Source organism: Lepidochelys olivacea, assembly GCF_965140295.1.
Source record: "Lepidochelys olivacea isolate rLepOli2 genome assembly, chromosome: 1".
NCBI classification, from domain to species: Eukaryota; Metazoa; Chordata; order Testudines; family Cheloniidae; genus Lepidochelys; species Lepidochelys olivacea.
In genome coordinates this window covers 261,646,057-261,668,381 of record NC_140411.1, presented here as the reverse complement: position 1 = coordinate 261,668,381, position 22,325 = coordinate 261,646,057, and the positions used below count along the sequence as shown (strand labels likewise).

Sequence of the window (22,325 nt, the reverse complement as noted above, 5' to 3'; positions counted from 1 at the left end):
TCCTTTGGGGCTACATAAGTGCTCTTGCAGTATCAAACATTCAGAGATGAGGTTCTAAAACAACTCTGTGGTTTAAATGCCTTGATTTTTCTTTCCATTTCCAGTTGTGGGTAACTGGATCTTTGAGTGTGGTGCTTCTGCATATTCATAATTACCTGTCACTTTCCCTCTTGTTCTTTGGAGTTATCTGAGTTTAGCAGAAAGAGCTGAGACAGTTGGAGTCCTGCATCCCTTTGTAACCCCAGCTCTGAGTATTCAGAATCGAGGAGGACACTCAGATAGCTGCAGTGGATCCTGCTTTCCAGAAAGTTCCTAAGGCTCAGAGACACCATGGACTCCTCTCACTAGTGTGAATATTCAGCAGCAATGTTCTCTCAGCCCATGATTTCTATAGTAAATTTCTTCCACTATTCTACCACTGGGGGGCAGCATATGTTTTCCTTAAAAGCAGATATCATTCTCCTTTATGAATTTGCCTTTGCAGAATACCGCTGCAGACATTCCATGCTGAGTCATGTGATCAGTGAGCCATTTCTGAGCAGTAGTTAACAGTTGGAAGGTGTGTAATATTTCTCCAAGTTAGACATTGCATAAATTGATGGTATAAATATCTTGTCTAATGGTTCCTCTGTTTCTTTTCATTCACGTGTTAGGTTGGTTCTGTGACCACTCTATCCCTTTCTCCTTTGTTATTTTTACATAGTGGTAAATAGTTCATGTGCTGTTTTAATAGGTATGGACCAGGATCAAGTGTTACATTTTAGTTGCCGTGGGTCTTGCTTAAGGTCATGGAGCCACTTAGGAAGCCTGTAGGGTAGGTTCCTCTGACTCGGCACACGCTGTTTCTTGCTTCAGATAGACGTGAAATGCCTCAGAGAGGGACACTGCCAAATGCTGGAATATCTACAAGGCTTTATCCAAAAAGTTCCTGAAATCTCTGCTTCAGAATCTGCGTATGCAAGAGGATCAGTGGGTCCTAGATCCCATAAACGGGTATTCCTTCCAGTTACAAGCCATACCATATCTCAACTCCATTTATTTTTTGCAAGCATTCTTGTCAGAAACTGCTGCAAAAGGAGGTCTTGGCAACCATACTGGGAAAGGCTCTGTTCTAGACCTCTGCAAATTGAAGAAATTACCTAAGGAAAACAAAATTCTATCTGTCTCTTGTGGGGAGTATAATCCTCTCAATCTTCAAGACTGGTATGAAACCCTACCTCTGAAGACTTCTCCTTCCACACCTTGATAAGGCAAAAGCACAGGAAGTATCTTCGGCAACAACTAATATAAGGTTCTTCTCTTTGGACTGGCAGCACCCCTAAAGGTATTCACCAAATGCTTGGCAGTGTTCACAGTTAATCTGTATGGGGGGGCCTTAGGTATATCCATACCTGGATGACTGTCTGCTAAAAGATCAGTCTTTCCTGCAAGGCAAGAGTTACCATGCTGTGCCTTGCTGCTTCTTATCTATACAGTAAACTGAATATGTCTTGGCTACAGCTCAAGGGCTAGTCTTCCTGCAGAATCTGAGGGGACCTTCTGTGAGCTCTAGCTTGACTGCCTAGGGAAATGGTCCAAGAATTCATCCAGAGAATGGAGGTAGCAAAGTCTAGATTAGAAGGCCCAGTGAAATTATCTGAGTGAGCCTGATGTCTACTGCACTTTTGTCTCCAACTTTGCAAGGCTTCAGGTGTACAACCCTTGCAAGGGTGGCTGAATCTGGTGTAAAAACCAAACAATCACAGTTGGACGTGAGTGTTTCCACTTCAGAAAGTCCAGTACTCACTCTTTGGCAGTATTTACCCACAGCAATCTTCAAGGTTTTAATTGGATGATTAATCAGATAATAGTCTTGGTTGACTCGTCTCAGTAGAGATCTTAAAAGCACTCTTCAAACTTAATCATGGTGTGTGGAAGCCTCAGGAATGAAACTTCACATGCTCTTCCTTGAATTAGGAGCCATCAGACTCTATCATAAATCTATCCTTCCACAGATTGAAGGGTAATTAATGTAGATTCCTACAGATAACATGGTTATGATTGAGGCTTCGATTGAATCACAGATATTTTTAATACAAGTCATGGATAGGTCATGGACAATAAACAAAAAATCACGGCCTGTGACCTGTCCATGACTTGTACTATAAATACTCCTGACTAAATCTTGGGGGGCTTTGGGGTGCTGCTGCTGCTTGGGAAGGAGGGGCAGGGTCCTGCCACTGCTACTCCATGAGTGAGGATGTCAGCAGCCCAGGGTCCTGCTGCTGCTGGTCCAGGCAGAACCCAGGACTGCTGTTGCTCTGGCGGCCCCTGGGACCAGATGCCTGGGGCCACCCCAACTGCTTGGGCAACCCTAGGGTCAGCCACACTGGCCACTGCAGAAGTACCAGAAGGTCACAGAATCTGTGACCTCTGTGAAAGACTTGCAGCCTTAGTTATGATATATTACTTTGAGAAAGTGGAAGTCGTTGCCTCCATCAGGAGGCAGCCTTTCTGTAGGAATTGAGCATCCAAAATGAAGAGAACCTGTCTGCTCTATCCTATTAGGTTATAGGCTACATTTTTAAGCGTACATCTGATGCTGATCATTACCAGTGGCGACTCAAAGTCTTGGTGGCTCATCTTGTTATCTGCCTTGTGGACTCATCCAGATATGGATTTCTTTGCTACAAATCAGTACAATAAGTGTCTGAAGTTTTGCTTGAGCAGGCAAGGAGCCACAGTGCTTAATGAATGTCTTTCTTTTACACTGGGAGTTAAGGGAAAGCTGCTTTGTCTTCTCTCATTTACCATATTGAGAGAAAGTAGTCTTAATCATGTCATTCAGGACATGGCAAACCTATTTCTCAGAGCTTCCAGCCTGTCCATTCATTCTTCTCATGAGTCAAGTGTTCCTTCACCCAGCAGAGAAACAGGGTTATGCTTCTGGATCTCAGATTCCTTTACTCAGCAGCATGGCTGGTGATCTGCTTACTATGTCTCTGTGAAAGAGACCACAACATCTGTCAATCCTGAGACTTCAAAACATTTTACAAATGTGTACGTTCTCATCTAAAATCCTATTGATTTTTTAGACTCTATTTGCTAGATTCATGAAAAGGCCCTTTTGAGCCATGGATTCTTGCATTCAGTAATACTTCTGGCTGAAGGTGCAAGATTTAGGCTCTAAGGGTATGTCTACGCTACGAAATTAGGTAGGTTTTTTTTTTTTTTTTTTTTTTTTAGGAAGCGATTTTATACAGTTGATTGTGTGTCCCTACTAAGCACATTAAGTCTCCGGAGTACGGCCACAGTACTATGGGTAGGTATCCCACAGTCTCTTCTGCCCATTGGAATTCTGGGTTAAGCTTCCAATGCCTGATGAGGCAAAAACATTGTCGCGGGTGGTTTTGGGTACATGTCGTCAGTCGTCCCTCCCTCCGTGAAAGCAATGGCAGACAATCGTTTTGCGCCTTTTTTCCGTGTGGACGCCATACTGCTTTCAGCAGATGGTGCAGTAGGACTGCTAACCGTTGTCATTGAACCACTGCTTCCGCTGCAACTCTGCTCTCCTGCTCTTGTCTTGATAGCAAATTTCTCCATGTTGTCTGTCATAGGCTCCCGGGTACGTGTGTTCTTCCTCGGCAAACATGCACGGTGCTAACCGTCGTCATCCACCACTTCTGCTGCAACTCTGCTGTGCTGCTATTGTCTCAGTAGCAAATTTCTCCATGTTTGGCTGTCATGGGCTCCCGCTTCCGCTGCAACTCTGCTTTCCTGCAGACGTCATACCACAGCAAGCATGGAGCCCGCTCAGATCATCGCAGCAGTTACGAGCATTGTAAACGCTTCGCGCATTATCCTGTAGTATGATCAGGGTCAGAACCAGAACCTGCAAAAGCAGGCGAGGAGGCGACGACAGCGCAGTGACAAGAGTGATGAGGACATAAACACATGCCTCTCTCAAAGTACGGGCACTGGCAATTTGGACATCCTGGTGGCAATGGGGCAGGCTCATGCCGTGGAATGCCAATTCTGGGCCCGGGAAACAAGCACAGACTGGTGGGACTGCATAGTGTTGCAAGTAGAGGACGATTCCCAGTGGCTGCAAAACTTTCGTATGCATAAGGGCACTTTCATGGAACTTTGACTTGCTTTCCCCTGCCCTAAAGCGCAGGAATATCAAGATGAGAGCAGCCCTCACAGTTCACAAGCGAGTGGCTTTAGCCCTCTGGAAGCTTGCAATGCCAGACAGCTACCAGTCAGGAATCAATTTGGAGTTGGCAAATCTACTGTGGGGGGCTGCTGTGATCCAAGTAGCCAACGCAATCACTGAACTGCTGCTATCAAGGGTAGTGACTCTGGGAAATGTGCAGGTCATAGTGGATGGCTTTGCTGCAATGAGATTCCCTAACTGTGGTGGGGCGATAGACGGAACGCATATCCCTATCTTGGGACCGGACCACCTTGGCAGCCAGTACATGAACCAAAAGGGGTACTTTTCAGTGGTGCTGCAAGCACTGATGGATTACAAGGGACGTTTCATCAACATCAACGTGGGATGGCCGGGAAAGGTACATGACGCTCGCATCTTCAGGAACTCTGGTCTGTTTCAAAAGCTGCAGGAAGGGACTTACTTTCCAGACCAGAAAATAACTGTTGGGTATGTTGAAATGTCTATAGTTATCCTTGGGGACCCAGCCTACCCCTTAATGCCATGGCTCATGAAGCCATACACAGGCAGCCTGGACAGTAGTCAGGAGCTGTTCAGCTATAGGCTGAGCAAGTGCAAAATGGTGGTAGAATGTGCATTTGGACATTTAAAAGCACGCTGGCGCAGTTTACTGACTCAGACCGTAGCGAAACCAATATTCCCATTGTTGTTACTGCTTGCTGTGTGCTCCACAGTATTTGTGAGAGTAAGGGGGAGACGTTTATGGCGGCGTGGGAGGTTGAGGCAAATCGCCTGGCCACTGATTACGTGCAGCCAGACACTAGGGTGGTTAGAAGAGCACAACAGGGTGCGCTGTGCACCAGAGAAGCTTTGAAAACCAGTTTCATGACTGGCCAGGCTACGGTGTGACAGTTCTGTTTTGTTTCTCCTTGATGAAAACCCACCCCTTTGGTTCACTCTACTTCCCTGTAAGCCAACGGACCTCCCGCCTTCGATCACTGCTTGCAGAGGCAATAAAGTCATTGTTTCAAATTCATGCATTCTTTATTAATTCGTCACACAAATAGGGGGATAACTGCCAAGGTAGCCTGGGTGGGGTGGTGGAGGAGGGAAGGACAAGGCCACACTGCACTTCAGAACTTATTGAATGCCAACCTTCTGTTGCTTGGGCAGCCCTCTGGGGTGGAGTGGTTGGGTGAGGAGGCCATGAAATTTGGGGAGGAGGGTGGTTGGTTACACAGGGGCTGCAGCAGCAGTCTGTGCTCCTGCTGCCTTTCCTGCAGCTCAGCCATATGCCGGAGCATATCCGTTTGATCCTCCAGTAGCCTCAGCATTGCAACCTGCTTCCTCTCATCACGCTGCCGCCACCTATCATCTTGATCCCCCCCCACCTCTCCTCTCAGGCATCCCTCCTGTCCTCGCATTCATTTTGTGCTTTCTTGGACTCTGACATTGTTTGCCTCCATGCATTCTGCTGAGCTCTTTCAGTGCGGGAGGACTGCATGAGCTCAGAACATTTCATCACGAGTGCGTTTTTTTCGCCGCTTTATCTGCACTAGCCTCTGGGCTAGAGATGGTGGGGGAGCGTTGAAACATTTGCAACTGTGGGAGGGGAAAAAAAGAGAGTAGTATTTAAAAAGACACATTTTAGAGAACAATAGGAAGACTCTTTCATGGTGAACCAAGCTGTTAACATTACATAGCACATGTGCTTTCAGTACAAGGTCGCTTCTCTTCCTCCCCCCACCAATTTTCTGGGATGATCGCTTCACCTCTCCCCCCACCGCATGGCTAACAGCGGGGATGATTTCTTTTCAGGCACAGGCAAACAGCCCAGTGGGAATGGCCACCTCTGAATGTCACCTTAATAAAATTCCCCTATTTCAACCAGGTGACCATGAATGATATCACTCTCCTGAGCATAACACAGAGATAAAGAACGGATGTTGCTTGAATGCCAGCAAACTCCAGAACCATACGCTGCCATGCTTTCTTATGCAAGGATTTCAGACTACGTGCTACTGGCCTGGCGTGGTAAAGTGCCCTACAATGGAGGACGCAATGAGGCTGCCCTCCCCAAAACCTTTTGCAAAGGCTTTGGGAGTACCTCCAGGAGAGCTTCGCTGAGATGTCCCTGGAGGATTTCCGCTCCATCCCCAGACACATTAAGACTTTTCCAGTAGCTGTACTAGCCACGAATGCATCCCAAGTCTTCAGGGCAAATTAATCATTAAACACGCTTCCTTTTAAATCATGTATTATATTTACAAAGGTGCACTCACCAGAGGTGCCTTCTCCATCTTCAAGATCCAGGAACCTGCCTTGGGAGGGTATTGGCTCCAGGGTGATAAACAGTTCCTGGTTGTCGGGGAGAACGGTTTCATCCTCCTCCTCCTCATCTTCCTCGTCCCCAAAATCCTCATCCCTGTTGCATGAGACAACCTCTCCTCCTCCTCCCCCCCCCCCCTTTTCAGGAGTCCACGTACAGGGGTGGGGTAGTAGTAGGGGCACAACCTAGAATTGCATGCAGCTCATCATAGAAGTGGCATGTCCGGGAGTCTGACTCGGAGCGGCCGTTTGCCTCTTTGGATTTTTGGTAGGCTTGCCTGAGCTCCTTAAGTTTCACACAGCACTGCTACGGGTCCCTGTTATAGCCTCTGCCCTTCATACCCTTGGAGATTTTTTTTCAAATATTTTGGCATTTCATCTTTTGGAACAGATTTCTGATAGCATGGATTCGTCTCCCCATACAGCGATCAGATCCAGTACCTCCCGTTTGGTCCATGCTGGAGCTCTTTTGTGATTCTGGGACTGTATGGTCACCTGTGCTGATGACCTCACCATGCTGGTGAAACAGGAAATGAAATTCAAAAGTTCCCAGTGCTTTTCCTGTGTTCCTGGCTAGTGCATCTGAGTTGAAAGTGCTGTCCAGAGCAGTCCCAATGGAGCACTCTGGGATAGCTCCCGGAGGCCAATGCTGTTGAATTGTGTCCACACTACCCCAAATTAGACCCAGGGATGTCGATTTCAGCGCTAATCCCCTCGTCAGGGAGGAGTACAGAAATCGATTTTAAGAGTACTTCAAGTCAACAAAAATGGCTTCACTGTGTGGACAGGTGAGGGTTAAATCTAATGCTGTTAAATTTGATTTAAACTCGTTGTGTAGACCGGGGCGAAGCGTCTGTCATTTCTGAAAATGAGACTTAAGTTCTGCTGAAAACTTACCCCTTGTTTTTCATGGTCCTTACCATGGCAGGAGAATCTAGGAATGGCAGACCTCAACAGCAAACACTTATTCTCATATTCCACATCAATATATTACTGCCTCTGTATTTGTCAAAGCCCCAGAAACCCCTGGAGAGGTAAGGCTGTGTACTCTGGATTCTGAGGGAATGTTTACTATATAGGACTAAGCTGTGTAGAAAGGCTGACCATGTGTGGCCTCGAGAGAAATATAAGGTTTAAGCCATCTCAATTCAAGGGCTCTCTATAAAAGGATAAGAGTATATGCAGTCATGTATGTACTAGGTAGTGTTCTTGTGCCTGAGTCTCAGGGTGTGAGCTTTTAGCCAGAGGAATGACCGCCTCAGGCAAATTATAGATACATGCCATTATCTGAAATCTGCAGGGTTGTTATGTGGAGTTCAGTGACTTAAAACAGGAACCTGGTTTCAGGAGGGCAGTGCTTCAATTACTTTTCCACTTGTAGGGCTCCTCACTTGTTTCCCTTCCTTAAGGAGATCACTGCTAGCTAGTCTTCCGCAGTGGGACTCTGTAGAGGCAATATATTTGGAGAACAAGCCGCTTGTGAGAAGCAACTTCTTTTCCACCTCTCCTTCCCTGCTTGAGTTCAGGGAAGCTCTGGTTTAATAAGGAACTTCATGTAAGTGTTTTACGTATAAAGACACTCTAGAAGACAAAAAGCCCAACGTTTTACAAAAGTAGAATCAGGAAGTGACCTTTTGCCCTAATGATCAAATTTTGCATGCACAGTGGTGGTGGTTTTGGAAGCAACAAAAATGTTCTTCGTATTGTTCTTGTGGAAGCTCCCTGTTTGTATGGCAAACAACTGGTATTGACTGTCTGTGGAAGAGGCCAGGCTTTTCTCTGCCTGTTCTTGCTGGCCAAAGGGTATTGGGTTGGGGAGCTCTATGATGTGGATGATATGATAGGGGGACTGGTAAATCCCAGAGCTTCATGTAGAAAGGGAGTATGTTGGGGAAGTGCATATTTTGACTAGCCTAGCCATGTTGTTAGGCCCCAGTACTGCTGACAGTATTTGTAAGGGCTATGTGATAGATGTAATCTCTAAAGTCAATTAATGCTACATGATGAAGTCGTCAACACTTGTTTTAAAAACTCACTGAAACTAGTTCAGTGGCTAAATTTATGCTGTATCTCAAAGGAAAACTTCCATATTATGATGGCTCTATTGGAAATGCACAAGAATACTCACTGTTTCTTCCTGCCTCAGGCTCAGAAGATTGCTGAACATCGCAGGAAGTATGAACGAAAGCGTGAAGAAAAAGAAATCAAGGAAAGGCTGGAGAGAGTAAAGAAGGCCCGAGAGGAACATGAGAGAGCACAGAGGGTGAGCTTTTGATTTTTTTTTTAAAAAGTGTTGCATAATCTTGGGAGTGATGCAAGGTTAACCTTTTTGGTAGAAATTCTATTGTATGTAACCCCTTCCATGAATATTTTTTTAAAATGGAGTTTTAGTATTTGTAGTACGATAACACCTAGGAGTCTTAATCATGGACGAGGACCCAATTGTGCTAGGTGCTGTGTCTTGGTTACTTGACTAGCTGAGACAATGAAATCAGAGGTGGATTGTGCATCCTCGGATTCTATTGAATCTGGAATGAGAGTTACCAGTTCTACCACCGTGTAACTTTTCACTTTCCTTTTTGGCCATGCAGCAGGGCAAGGGTTTTCTTAAAAATTCAACTTTTAACAGTAACTGAAGCATATGAGTTGCCCGTATCCACGGCTGAGCAGCAGTAAGTAGGATCTCAGCACAAAGGTTTTTTGCTGAACATGATTCTAATTTTTAACTTCCTCTCCCCCCCCCTTTTTTTTTTCCTAGTTTCTCACGTACCCTCCTCTCCACCTTGCCATCTGGTTTTCCTCTCAGTTCTGTTGTATGTGGGCCCTCATCACTAGTCTCTTAAGCAGAGGTAGTCCAATTATTTTTTTGGCTAGTTCAAAATTTCTTGGTCAAGGTATAGTCAGGGTCCAGACTCCAGAGAAAAGTTTAAATAATAATTAAAAAACAGAAAAAACAAAGCCCTACAATAATAAGTAAATAAAAGATTTTGTGGTCCGTTCAAAAGCATCTGGCAGTATGGATTTGGCCTGCGGTCTGCCTGTTGACTATCCCAGCTCTTAAGTGTCTCGAATTTAGCTGACATTTTTTCACAAAAGGCCATTTAGGTAGTAGGAGGTTGTCTGCCATTTCATTGCTCTTTCTGGAATGATGTGCTTTCATTTGCAGGAGGAAGAAACCCGGCGACAGGCAGGAGGAGCTCAGTTTGGTGGTTTTCCAGGTACCTCATTTTTGGGGAATCCTAATCGGGCACAGAAGGAGGTTGGCTTCTTCATGTGAGGCAGGGCCAAAGCTTTCATTTATTCTCGATACCCTTCAGTGAAAGGACAAGGCTGTGAGATCAGGAACTTGAGAAGACTTTAGTTTTTGGAGGGATGAAGGAGAGAGGTACTCTTTCTACGAACTACTGAGTGACTCATGGTGTGTAGTAAATAAATGTGAGAGTATTCAGAGCTCAACAGTGAAGATCGTTGGGTTGAAGAGAGTTGTGTATGAGAAGAATATGAATATAATGTATTGCTTAGCCAGCTAGAAGTGGGGAATAGAACTCTGTAAAAATACTTTTAGGAAGGAAAGGAGTTGTCCAGGGTGGCCTGGAGGGCTCTCTTGAAGAGTAATATGAGGAGACTTGGTGAAGGGAAATTCAGACTGAATACTGGGAAATATGTGCTGGGAGAGAGCTGTGGTTCATTGAGTAGTAGAATTCATTTAATAAGACATAATTTCTGTACTATTCAGAGAGAAGCCATCTCTTTCCCAGCATTGGAATATAATAAGCCTTCAATAATAGTTGCATGCTCTTGGCACTATATTTTGTTTGCAATGAGTATTGGGGAGAAATTGGGACTTCTGTGTCAGTACATGAGAAGACTTTCCTGGAGGTGGGGTACACTAAGTGCATGCTGGCTTCGAATCAGTTCTGCTAGGAAATTGATGAATAGGCAGGAACCCCACCCCATGCTCAGCACAACACACATGATGTATTCTGGTTTAGTGTCCAAAATTGGCATCTCTTATGGCACTTTGCTTATTTTGTTAATATATGACTAAGCATTCAGCCCAAGATTTCTACTGAGTGTGCTTTGTTCATGAGGTGTCTCACTGCTGACTTCCTGCCCCATATTACTTCTGCCTCAGACACTTAAACCCTTTTTATGCTACTGAATTTGAGCTGATAGGCTATACCTGGTTTGGTGAGTAAACCCGAAATAACTGCAGCCATTGTTATGAGCCTCTTATTGCCTTAGATTCCAAAAATGTGGATGAAATGAGATGCATATATTCACAGGAAGAGAAGGTGATGAACCCCCTACTTTCTAGTTGGGGGAACAACAGTAGCCTTGTGGAAGACCTGTTTGTTCACCTTCCTGACCGGGTCTGGTAAAAGACAGGGGCTGTCCTGGGCTATGTGCATGTGCTTATATATAGATGACTGAACTTTTTTCCTTTCTGTATTCTTGTCTTTTTCTATTTGCAGGTGGGTTTCCGGGAGGTATGCCGGGAGGTATGCCAGGCATGGCAGGGATGCCTGGTCTCAATGAAATTCTCAGCGACCCAGAGGTTCTTGCAGCCATGCAGGTGAGGACTTGTAGTCATAAAACATAAACATGCACAATGAGGACACAACATATGTTCTCTTCTCACTTACAGGGAGAGGAAAAATCTTTCTTATCCAAGTTGGGAGCTTTTTTTCCCCCCTTAAGACAAATGACAAGCAGTCAATGAAACTCTAAAAATGTGGGTGGCATCACTCTGGGATGACTTTGTAGGCTATTTGTCTAGCTGGTTGTGGTTAGTTAATACTCCTGACCTTCCATTGCACCAAGATATTCTAGACAAACCTAGAATTGTACAGTACAGCATGCACTCTAGCTTTTTGGAACTATTTTCTCCCTCTCTTGCATGGTTTTGTGGGACTCTCATTACACTACTTTTACTAGATCTGACCCAGTTGTGAATGAGAAGGCTTGTTGTCTCTTGAATGTGTATGGATAAATCTTGTTGAAAGGCAGAACACTGGGCTGGATGAACTGATCTGGCAAATTCCATATTACCATATATGAAAGCCCATTTTTCCCATGCTAAGAATATTCCATACCTGTTAAACCAGTTATGGTGTTGGAGTTCAGAGAAGCATCCCACTAGCTGGCCCTAGGGTAAATCTGTTGGCAGTTGTTGAAGAAAAATTATGGGTGGGGCTGAAACAAAACTGAGACACTCTGACAAGTTGACATGGGCAGGTATAAAGGTGTCTTATTGATCTTTTTATTTAAACAAGTAAATTGGGTATTAGTCCCAGATGGCTTTCAGACGTGAAATACTTAGTACCCTGGGCACACTGACCTACTGAAACAGCTTTTCATAGCTTTTTGAAGCCTTCTATGCTAAGCAAAAGCATAGCAAGAAATCATTGTTTGGAATGCCTTAAGCTTGGAAAATGTGTACAATGCCTTTGGCCCATGCAGACATCTTTAATTTTCCTGATCACAATACCTGGGAGCAAATCTTTACCTGAACTGGTGTGATCTGCAGTATTGGCTTCCAGGACGTCTATGAATAATACTGGAAGAAATTTTTTTAGGTCAAAACTTTGCCCTGATGTCCTTAGTTATTGGTGATGGTCTTCTTTCACGTGCTGATTTTTTAAGTCATTCTCTGCAAGTTAATGGGAAAAGATTCCTAGGCTTTTGAGTACTACCACATGGCAGGCCTTTGGCTGCCTTTCTCTAATGTATAGGTGACTTGCAAAGTAGCTGGAATGACTGGCTCTGCATACATTTAGCAAATGGTAATACTTAATATTGACACCTAGATAGGAGTTTAGTCTTCCATGTTTATAGAAGCTGTTTCCTGTTAAGTCATAAACTTCAATAGCCCCTAAAGTCCAGTCCTGTTTAGGGTTGTCTCCATTGAAGTTGTCCTGTAATGAGTGATATTAGCCTTACTCACACACACAAAATCAAAACCACAAACTTGTTACTGTGTTCATCTTTTCAAGGCCTGCGTTAGCCTTCCTTTTATCTACTGTTTCAACTTGTTGAAATTGTTTCTAATAAACTTTATTTAGCCAACATCTGTTGAGCTTTTAGTCTCTGAAAGAATCAGCTGAGATGGGTGTTGAGGGAAAGGGAGGAAAATGGCTTGCCTAATGTTTGTTTTTTCTGAAGCTATATTTGAGTGGCTATCACATTTCTATTTTCTTGTATTTAACTGTCTCTATCTGGGCATTGTCACTTCCTGCTTTTGAATTTAAGCTGGTGTTCTCACTAGTTCAGTTAAGAACAGTTCAGTTGTCTAGTGCAGATATGGCTGAAGTATAAGAAGTTTATCATGGAAATGTCTTTCCAACCATAGCACTGATAGCCACATACTGTAATATGTGCCTGCCCAGATGCTCAATAACATCATTCAGAAGCCCACCATAGAGTTAAATGTGAAAAGAGCCACTTAGACCAATAGTGCAAATGTCAAAGGTGTTGCACTCAGTACAGAAAAATGTACATATCTTAGTTATGACTCCATGCTAAGCAGTGAAGCTAAAATTGGTGTAGATAAAAATCTTGTTTTTCAGCAGTAAACACACTAGTTAAAATAGCAAAGTACCTTCTAATAAAATTCCCTCTCTTTTTTTCATAACTTTCTCTTTGTTCTTGGGCTGATACAATCGGTGCTCAATCTCAGCCCAAAAGTGAAAATCTGAGGGAAATCCCTATAGCTGTAAGGGAAAAATCTGAGGCAGACTTTGAAATGTCAAACTGAGCATGCAAATAGACCTCAGAATAGAACTGATTGGTCTAAAATCTATTTAGCATATGAAAGTTCTGTTTCGAATCATTGCAGTATGAAACTTCTCATAAGTTTTAAATCACACTTCCACATTGATGCCCTACCAGGTGGAAGTTGGGGGAGAGATGGGGGAATGTGCCCTGGGAAAGTCTGCACAGCTCTTGAATAGGCTGAGAAAGAAGACAGACTTTGTCCAACTTTGCTATCTTCATATGGGTGTTTTAACCCCAAACTCCTTGGAATATGAAGACATTAGATTGCATATTTATTTCAAACTCCTTGTGCTCTGGGTTTTACACCCCAGAGTACCTGAGTCTTTAGGACATTAAAATAGATGGCTTTCACTTCCTATGCAAGGTTAAGGTCCAAAATCTGCTCCTGTGCTGACTTCATTGAGGCCTCCAGAGTGATTCTTGTACTGCACCAGTGCCTTTATAAAGTATATACTTTACGTAAGCTCGAGCATGGTATTTGTAATCTTAATGTGCATGGAAGAGTTTTGCTTTTCCCACTTCTAAGAGTTTTATTTTGTCTAATAGCATACTTAAAGAACTTTTCAGCAAAGAAAGTGAAAGTTCTGTATACCTAAATAAAACTGCAGAGGGAACATTCAGTCAGAACATAGTCACCAAAATTCAAATACTGTCAAACTTGACATCCTTACCCATGTCAAGTGACATGGTGTCTGTAATATCTTCAAGTCAGACTCAGTTTCATCTCATCCAAAATATGGTACCTCTTGAACCTTGTTGTGAGATGAGCTTAGTACTGACTCACATTCTACCTAAAGAATTGCCAGCTTCACGTCCTGTATTACCTGGATTTTTCTTTAGAGGTCTCTCATCCAAGACCCAACTAGATAGACTTTAAAGCCAAAGGTGGTGTGACTCCTTATCTCCAGAGCAGTCAGTCTAGTGCTATATTTACTTGAAATGTTTTATGGCTTTTTGTATTAGAGTAAAGCTACAATAACATCTTTCCTCTGCTGTTGCAGGATCCCGAAGTTATGGTCGCATTCCAAGATGTTGCCCAGAACCCAGCAAACATGTCCAAGTACCAGAACAACCCCAAGGTCATGAACCTCATCAGCAAACTGTCAGCCAAATTTGGAAGTCAACCATAAATTCCCTTTTAATAAAATCACAAATGTATGGAAAAAAGAATTGATTACTTAACAAATGCAGGTGTTGCAATAACACAAACCATTGTACCTCTCATCTTCTCATGAAGAGCACTCGGGTGCTCTAAAGAGAGTCCGCCTCTTGCCCCCATGCATCAAACTTTTTGCAAAGATTGGTTTAGTTACTCAAATTATACCCAGTAACATACACTTTCAATCCTCCCTCTCTACCCAAGAGTTGCAACCATTTGTTACAAGTATTAAATACTGTTTCCTTTGAATTAAGGCTTATAATAGATTGTAATCTTTCTATAGGTAGTCTGATTTAACAAAAAAAGCCGTTTTAAATCAAACTGTCATCCTGGCTTTCACTTCCCAGCAAGTAAAGAAGCAGGAATTGTAACACCAGGATCCTGTGTTATCCATCTGGGACAGGAAGATTGGTCTAATTGTAGGAGAGGGTATGGTGAGGACAATTATTTTAAAGTATTAACTGGATGAAGGAGGTGTCCACAGGTTCTGTTACACACCCTTTTATTTGCTTTACAGTTTGACATGTGGCTGACTTTAGATGGTGATTAGAGCAAAACCAATAAGGGTCACCAATATGCTAACTACTTATACACTGGAACTTCTGGCAGTACTGCCAACACTGTTTAAAACTTAGGATTGTCCCCTGCTCTGTGGCTATCCTTTGCTCATTCTGGCATGAAACACATTTTATTGCAAATACCACTGAGGTTAGGTAAGTTACTTGCTATATTCTCGTCCAACATATTTTTGTAATACTGTTGTATTATCTCTGTCCAGGTGGATAAGGGAGTGCATCTTCCCTGATTGGCTGGTCTTTAACTAGTTGTACTCTTCCTGATGAGGCAACTCTTGCCAGGCTTCATCCATTTGAAAATTGGAAGGAAGGAAACTTGTCCCTACCATCACCTCTGTCCCCTTAAGTGGGCAAGCTATCCTGAACATGGTGTGTAAATTCTATTACTATCAGTTAAAGGCAGAATAAATCCCACAATAGAGCAACTCTGGGTTCTGAGGGAGTCTGAGTCCTAATATGCTTACAGATGAAATCTCGTGGCCAAAGTTTTCAACTTTTGTCTCTGTCCTCTTGTCAGTTCAGTCAGAGCAGTCGAGTCCTTTCCTACTATCGCACACCCCAGTCTTCCATCTTTAACTTTCTTTTTTAATATGATGCTGTCCCAGTGGTCAACACTTCAGTTCAATTCATGGTTCTTGGGATTTGGGATCAATATGAGAAGGTGGATTAGTTGGCACAGATGGCACATACTTTTTAACACTTTGTAAATTTACAGCATGGGTATCCTTTGAACAGTGTGTCTTTGCTGGTATGTTCTTGCTGCTTCCATTTGTTTTTTGTCTTTACTAAACATTGCCTCCTGCTCATGTTGGAAAGTTTATCATAACTAGCTTTTGGTCACTTTTGGGTCTTCTGAAAGCCTTTCTGTCCAGTGATCTTGTAATTCTGTGTCTTAAGCCATAATGGATATCACTGTTTTTAATTAAATCTGGACTTGTTTAGGAACTCAACAACAGATGCAAAAATCTCACACTCACACACACACACACACCCCAAATGCTTTATTTCTCATACTAATAACCTTGCAAAATGGAAAGAGATGTGAATTCTTTTTTGCTTAAGAAATATAGTTCTGAAATACTTCTAGTTGCCTTTTAAAAAAATAAAAATATGGTTTTGAAAAATTAAGTTTCTTGGTTTGGTTTTGTAACTGAAAACTTGTTCATTAAGTGGGAACGCTAATGTAAGCACACAGTTCACGATTAAACTGCATACAGCCTGGACTAAATGCTTCACTAAGAGCTTGTCTTCTCTGCAAAGTTAACTCAAATTATAGCTCAAGTGTTGCCCCTAACCGAACTCCTGTCCATATACAAAAATTTCTGGCTTGAGTGATGGTGCCTTTAAATCAATCAAGCTAGGGAGTATAGGTTGAACTCAGGTGCTGCTGATGCTCAACCTACTATGCTGTGTGAATGCATATAGAGTCCACTTAAGTACAAAGAAAAGGAGTACTTGTGGCACCTTAGAGACTAACAAATTTATTTGAGCATAAGCTTTCGTGAGTTACAGCTCACTTCATCAGATGCATGCAGTGGAAAAATGACTCTTATTTTCCACTGCATGCATCTGATGAAGTGAGGTGTAGCTCACAAAAGCTTATGCTCAAATAAATTGGTTAGTCTCTAAGGTGCCACAAGTGCTCCTTTTCTTTGTGCGAATACAGACTAACACCGCTGCTACTCTGAAACCTGTCACTTAAGTACAGTCTCCCTCCCTTCCTGCCCTCTACCCCAGAGTTATCTTCTCAAAAGTCCCCGGGGCCTTTGTCTGTCTACCTACCTACTTCCTGGTTTTGGACTGGAAGTTTCTTCCAGACAGTATAAATAGCCTGCTTTGGTGTTCAGACCCCACCTCAGCATGCAGTTTTCTGTACTAGTAATATTTATATAGTACTCTTATGGATATCTGATCTGAACAAGTACATCTGGCAGTGTGGATAAAAATTCACTTAAACTTTTTTTTATTTAAACCTGATTGATTTAAATTATATTCTTTTGTTTTTAAGATAAACCTCTTTGAAATTATGACAACCTATGTTAGAGCCTGAATGTATTATATTTAAGTTAATATTAAGAGTACATGTAGCTTCTGATCTTTCTTTGAAAGTCAAACTACTGAACTAGTGGAAGTCACTGTGCTAAGCACCTGGAACCAGAACTTGTTGAAGTGCTAAAACAACATTTGACAGCAGTAGCCTCTTCTGCAGACACACAATATTTCCTTCGTTTCATTTTATTCAACTAGTTTAAGTCAGTGACTAACGCATTCCAAGTTAAGAAACTAGTTGGGAGTTGAAAAACCAGGAAAGCTTGTTTTCTTCTCTCAATTTGTGAATAAAAATAGAGGCGGATGAGATCTACTAGTTCTAAAATCTTGAAGGATAGGATGACCAGAAGCAATTAATTGAACTAGCTAATCACAGTTGCTTCCTTTATTTAATAAGTTTTAAATAATAAACAATTTTAAAATGCTGTCTTTGTGAATTTTAATTTAATTTCTGTTTCCATCCAGATGCAACTTAATGCAAATCATGAGTGAAAAAATAATCTAGTAAATAAGAAATGCATCATTCACCATTTTCTAACATACTAAATATAAATTAAAAATCCGGATAAATGCATGTTAAACTATATAATTGCTTAAATATGTATAAATATATGCAATGTACGTGTAGGTCAGTCAAAAGAAATACCAAAGTTAGTGTGAAAGCTATACTTGCAAACAACATTTTAATGGATACCACCCAATGAGAATCAACTTTCCTTAAGGGAAATAAGTACAAATGCAAAACAAGATTAAAATCAAATATTTAAATCAAGGTTCCTGTTTGCTGATTTAAATAATGATTAAAATCTGTGTTTTAAATTACCTTGGTTAAAATAATCTACCTGTTATTCTGGGAGCATATACTCCCACTGGGTGACTAGCTGGCCTGAGGCTGACATCAATGTTTTCACAAAAAGAAAAGGAGTACTTGTGGCACCTTAGAGACTAACCAATTTATTTGAGCATAAGCTTTCGTGAGCTACAGCTCACTTCATCAGATGCATACTGTGGAAAGTGTAGAAGATCTTTTTATACACACAAAGCATGAAAAAATACCTCCCCTCACCCCACTCTCCTGCTGGTAATAGCTTATCTAAAGTGACCATCACCCCACTCTCCTGCTGGTAATAGCTTATCTAAAGTGACCACTCTCCTTACAATGTGTATGATAATCAAGGTCGGCCATTTCCAGCACAAATCTATTCAGGGGACACCATCACAGGGCCTAATAACATCAGCCACACTATCAGAGGCTCGTTCACCTGCACATCCACCAATGTGATATATGCCATCATGTGCCAGCAATGCCCCTCTGCCATGTACATTGATCAAACTGGACAGTCTCTACATAAAAGAATAAATGGACACAAATCAGATGTCAAGAATTATTCATAAACCAGTTGGAGAACACTTCAATCTCTCTGGTCACACGATTACAGACATGAAAGTTGCGATATTACAACAGAAAAACTTCAAATCCAGACTCCAGCGAGAGACTGCTGAATTGGAATTCATTTGCAAATTGGATACAATTAACGTAGGCTTGAATAGAGACTGGGAGTGGCTAAGTCATTATGCAAGGTAACCTATTTCCCCTTGTTTTCCAACTCCCCCCCTCCTTCCTCAGAGGTTCTTGTTAAACCCTGGATTTGTGCTGGAAATGGCCCACCTTGATTATCATACACATTGTAAGGAGAGTGATCACTTTAGATAAGCTATTACCAGCAGGAGAGTGGGGTGGGGGGAGGTATTTTTTCATGCTTTGTGTGTATAAAAAGATCTTCTACACTTTCCACTGTATGCATCCGATGAAGTGAGCTGTAGCTTACGAAAGCTTATGCTCAAATAAATTGGTTAGTCTCTAAGGTGCCACAAGTACTCCTTTTCTTTTTGCGAATACAGACTAACACGGCTGTTACTCTGAAACCTATCAATGTTTTCGTGAGCCTGTGGCGTGAGGCCACCAAGACCTAAGATTTTGGGTCTGGGGCCAGCAATAAGTGATATGTCTAGGAAGCTAGCTGACAAGGGGATCCACTACATTAGACCTCTGCCAGGGAAAGATAAAACCTCTGAAGAGCCTGTACTACTGGGCAAAGGACTACAACTCTTGCTCTGGTAACTCCCCTAGAACATCACTGTTCTATGAGGAGCTGGACCAGGAGATTAACAGTACCTCAAACATAGAGCTCCTGAATACCCCTTCATATCTCAAGGGTCCTGGGCAATGTACATGGGTGGTCAAGGGCTAAGCCAGAGGAACTGGAGCTAATCTCAGCTGAGGGTGGAGCAGATGCTCACAACTTCTAGGTATAGCCTGTCTAACCTTATCCAGCCCTCTCAGGCCCTCTTCAGGGAGGAGGTAGAAGAACATATGGGGGAGGATACAGCAGAGGAATCAGCATCAACTCTGTTGAGTAAAGAAGTGACTCATCAGTGTTATGGGTGAGGAAATATGAGAAAAGGGGGCTGTCCTTACCTTTGTGGGACCAATCTCTTTCTGGAGTGAGACATGTTGCGTGCTGGAGACTAGGCTTTTTATACAATGCATATTATTGCTTCACTTGAGGACAAAAGAATTGCCCTGTTCCGCTCTTCCCCTCATGCACATGCTGTCCAAGACAGATTCCAAGCAGGGGAGAAAATGTTTTAAACATGCAAGCGGTGACTTATAGTGGTGTATAGTGCTGCATGTGTACAAAACAGGGATTATTACAGTACTTCAAAGCAAGAGCTTGCAGGAATGGGACAAGCATAGTTGTGGAGTCACATATAACCATGCTTTTTCTCAAGCAAGATAGCATTTTTAGAGGCAGTCAGCATTTAGACTGGTTTAGAACCAAGTCCACTGCATGGTCTGTGGTGATATTAAGTCCTGAGCATATCTATAAAGTCTCCTGGAAATACAGGTCCAGCTGCCATGGGGGGAAGGGATTTGGGTTACAAAGACACATCTGGGGAGGTGCTACACTGCTGCATTCTAGTTCAGCATCTTGTTTATACCAGCCTGAATTTTACTCCACTTCTGGGTTATGATGCAAGAAAACTTCTCATGGTATAGGAGCTCCAAACAGTCTGTCAGGTGTGTCAGCAGAGGAAACTTCTCATGTAGGGTTGCCAACTTTCTAATTACAGAAAACTGAACACCCTTGCCCCGCCCCCTGCCCCACCCCTTTCCTGAGGCCCCACCCTGCCCTTTCTCCAAAACCTTGCCCCCACTCACTCCATCCCCCCTCCCTTTGTCCCTTGCTGTCCCTCACCCACCCTCACTTGCTTACTTACACTGGGCTGGGCCAGGGGGTTGGAGTGCAGGAGGGTGAGTGCTCCAGCTGGTGGTGTAGGCTCTGGGGTGAGGCCAGGGATGAGGGGCTTGGGGTGCAGGAAGAGGCTCCAGGCTGGGGCCAAGGGGCTTGGGGTGTGGGAGGAGGTTCCAACCTGGGGCAGAGAGTTGGGGCGTGGGAAGGGCTATGGGCTCTGAGCTGGGGGTGCAGGCTCCAGGGTGGGGCCAGAAATGAAGAGTTTGGGGTGTGGAGAGGGCTCCAGGCTGGGGCAGGGGTAGGGTGACCATATGTCCTGTTTTGGCGAGGACAGTCCCTTTTTTAAGCAGTGTTCTGGCCCTCTGGAATTTTTTGGCAAGAGTGGGCATTTGTCCTGGTTGCTCTTGCCAACTTGATCAGTTAGCAAGAACAAACGGGACAAATGCCTACTTCTGTCAAAAAAATCGAGTGCAAGGGGTGAGCCGCGATGGCAGCCCCATGCAGGGAGCAAAGACAGAGCTCGGGTGGGGGGCAGGCAGAACTCGAGTGAGCAGTGATGCCAGCCCCAGTCTTGCACGTGGGGGGGTATGCTGGGCTTGGGCAAGCAGCGACCCCAGCCTTGCAGGGTGAGGGGAGGGAGAGCTCAGACAAGCGTCTCTGACCATCCCCGCATGGGGGGAAGATGAGGGGGGTGAGGGCTAGTCCCACATGGTGACCCATTTTCCCTTTGGGAAATATGGTCACCCGAGGCAGGGGGTTGGGGTGTAGGCTCTGGGAGGGAGTTTGGGTGTGGGAGGGAGCTCAGGGCTGGGGCAGAGGGTTGGGGTGCAGGAGGAGGTGAGGGGTGCGGGCTCTGGGCAGCGCTGACCTCAGACAGCTCCCAGGAAGTGGTGACATGTCTCTCTGGCTCCTAGGCGGAGGAGCGGCCAGGGGCTCCATGCACTGGCACCACCCCCACAGCTCCCATTGTCTGTGATTCACAGTCTTAGCCAACCCGCCTTAGCCCTGCTGTGCCGCCATCTGAACTTTTAACAGTCCAGTCAGCAGTGCTGACCGGAGTCGCCAGGGTCGCCTTTCAACCGGGTGTTCTGGTCGAAAACTGGATACCTGGCAACCCTAATTGTGGATAAGCTTTAACAGGAGAGATTGAGGGAGTCCTACATCAGAATATCCCTTAAATCACTACACTACAAAGTTTTGTCAGCAAAAGTTATGCCACTTTAATAAAAGCACTTTAATTAAAATCGCTGTCGCATGTCCACACTAGCTCCTTATGTCAGCAGAGTGCATCCACACTAGCAACTCTTGCATCGACACAGAGCAGTGCACTGTGGGTAGCTGCCTCACTGTGCAACTGGCCGCAGGGTGCTTTGGGAGGGATTTGCAATTTCTCAAGGGGCAGGTACAGCATCTGATGTTGCAGGTTTCTCAATCCATCATTCCAGGGGCATCCTAGTAGATTGTCAGCTGCTTTTTCAACCGAGGTATGTGGGGGGAGGAAGAGGCGAGTGGTGTGTCTGGCGCGGGGGAGACAGTAGGCTGACCGACCTATCTTGAAAGAGAGGGAGGGGGACACCCCCTCCCCATGTCAGCCCCCAGCTCTGCTCAGCACAGCAGTCTTTCCCAATCAGCCTGCTCTGCCTGCGGTACTGCAATTCCTTCCAAGTTCGGGGAGCAGCATCCTGAGCAGCTCTGTGAGCTCTCCGTGCTGAGGAATGTCAAAGCAGCACAGCAGTCTTGTCGTCCTGCCCCAGCAGGCCACTGTGTTCCTAGAACAGAGTAGAAAAGGAGCATTCCAGATTAATGATTTGCTCTTTGTTCCTGGAGCAGAGCAGCACTCTCAGCTGTCTTGTACTTCTCAGAACTTTGAAAGGGGAGGGGCGAAAGCCTACAGGGCAGTGGAGATCAAAACTGTGAGCATAGTGGTCATGACAGGCATTGTGGGATACTGGTAGAAGCCAGTTAGAATCATGAAATATCAGAGTTGGAAGGCACCTCAGGAGATCATCTAGTCCAATCCCCTGCTC

At 44.0% G+C, this 22,325-nt stretch overlaps 1 protein-coding gene across 1 annotated transcript in view; it reads left to right on the top strand.

The window, feature by feature from the left end:
• The window catches only part of ST13 (ST13 Hsp70 interacting protein), a 32,632-nt gene extending 16,512 nt beyond the window's left edge, over positions 1-16,120 (top strand). The window contains exons 9-12 of the mRNA XM_084616176.1: positions 8,628-8,744; positions 9,648-9,699; positions 10,957-11,057; positions 14,260-16,120. Of these exons, the coding sequence (XP_084472302.1) occupies positions 8,628-8,744; positions 9,648-9,699; positions 10,957-11,057; positions 14,260-14,388 (399 nt within the window). The 3' untranslated portion in view covers positions 14,389-16,120. The remainder of the gene's footprint in view (positions 1-8,627; positions 8,745-9,647; positions 9,700-10,956; positions 11,058-14,259) is intronic.
• Positions 16,121-22,325: the final 6,205 nt, after the last annotated feature.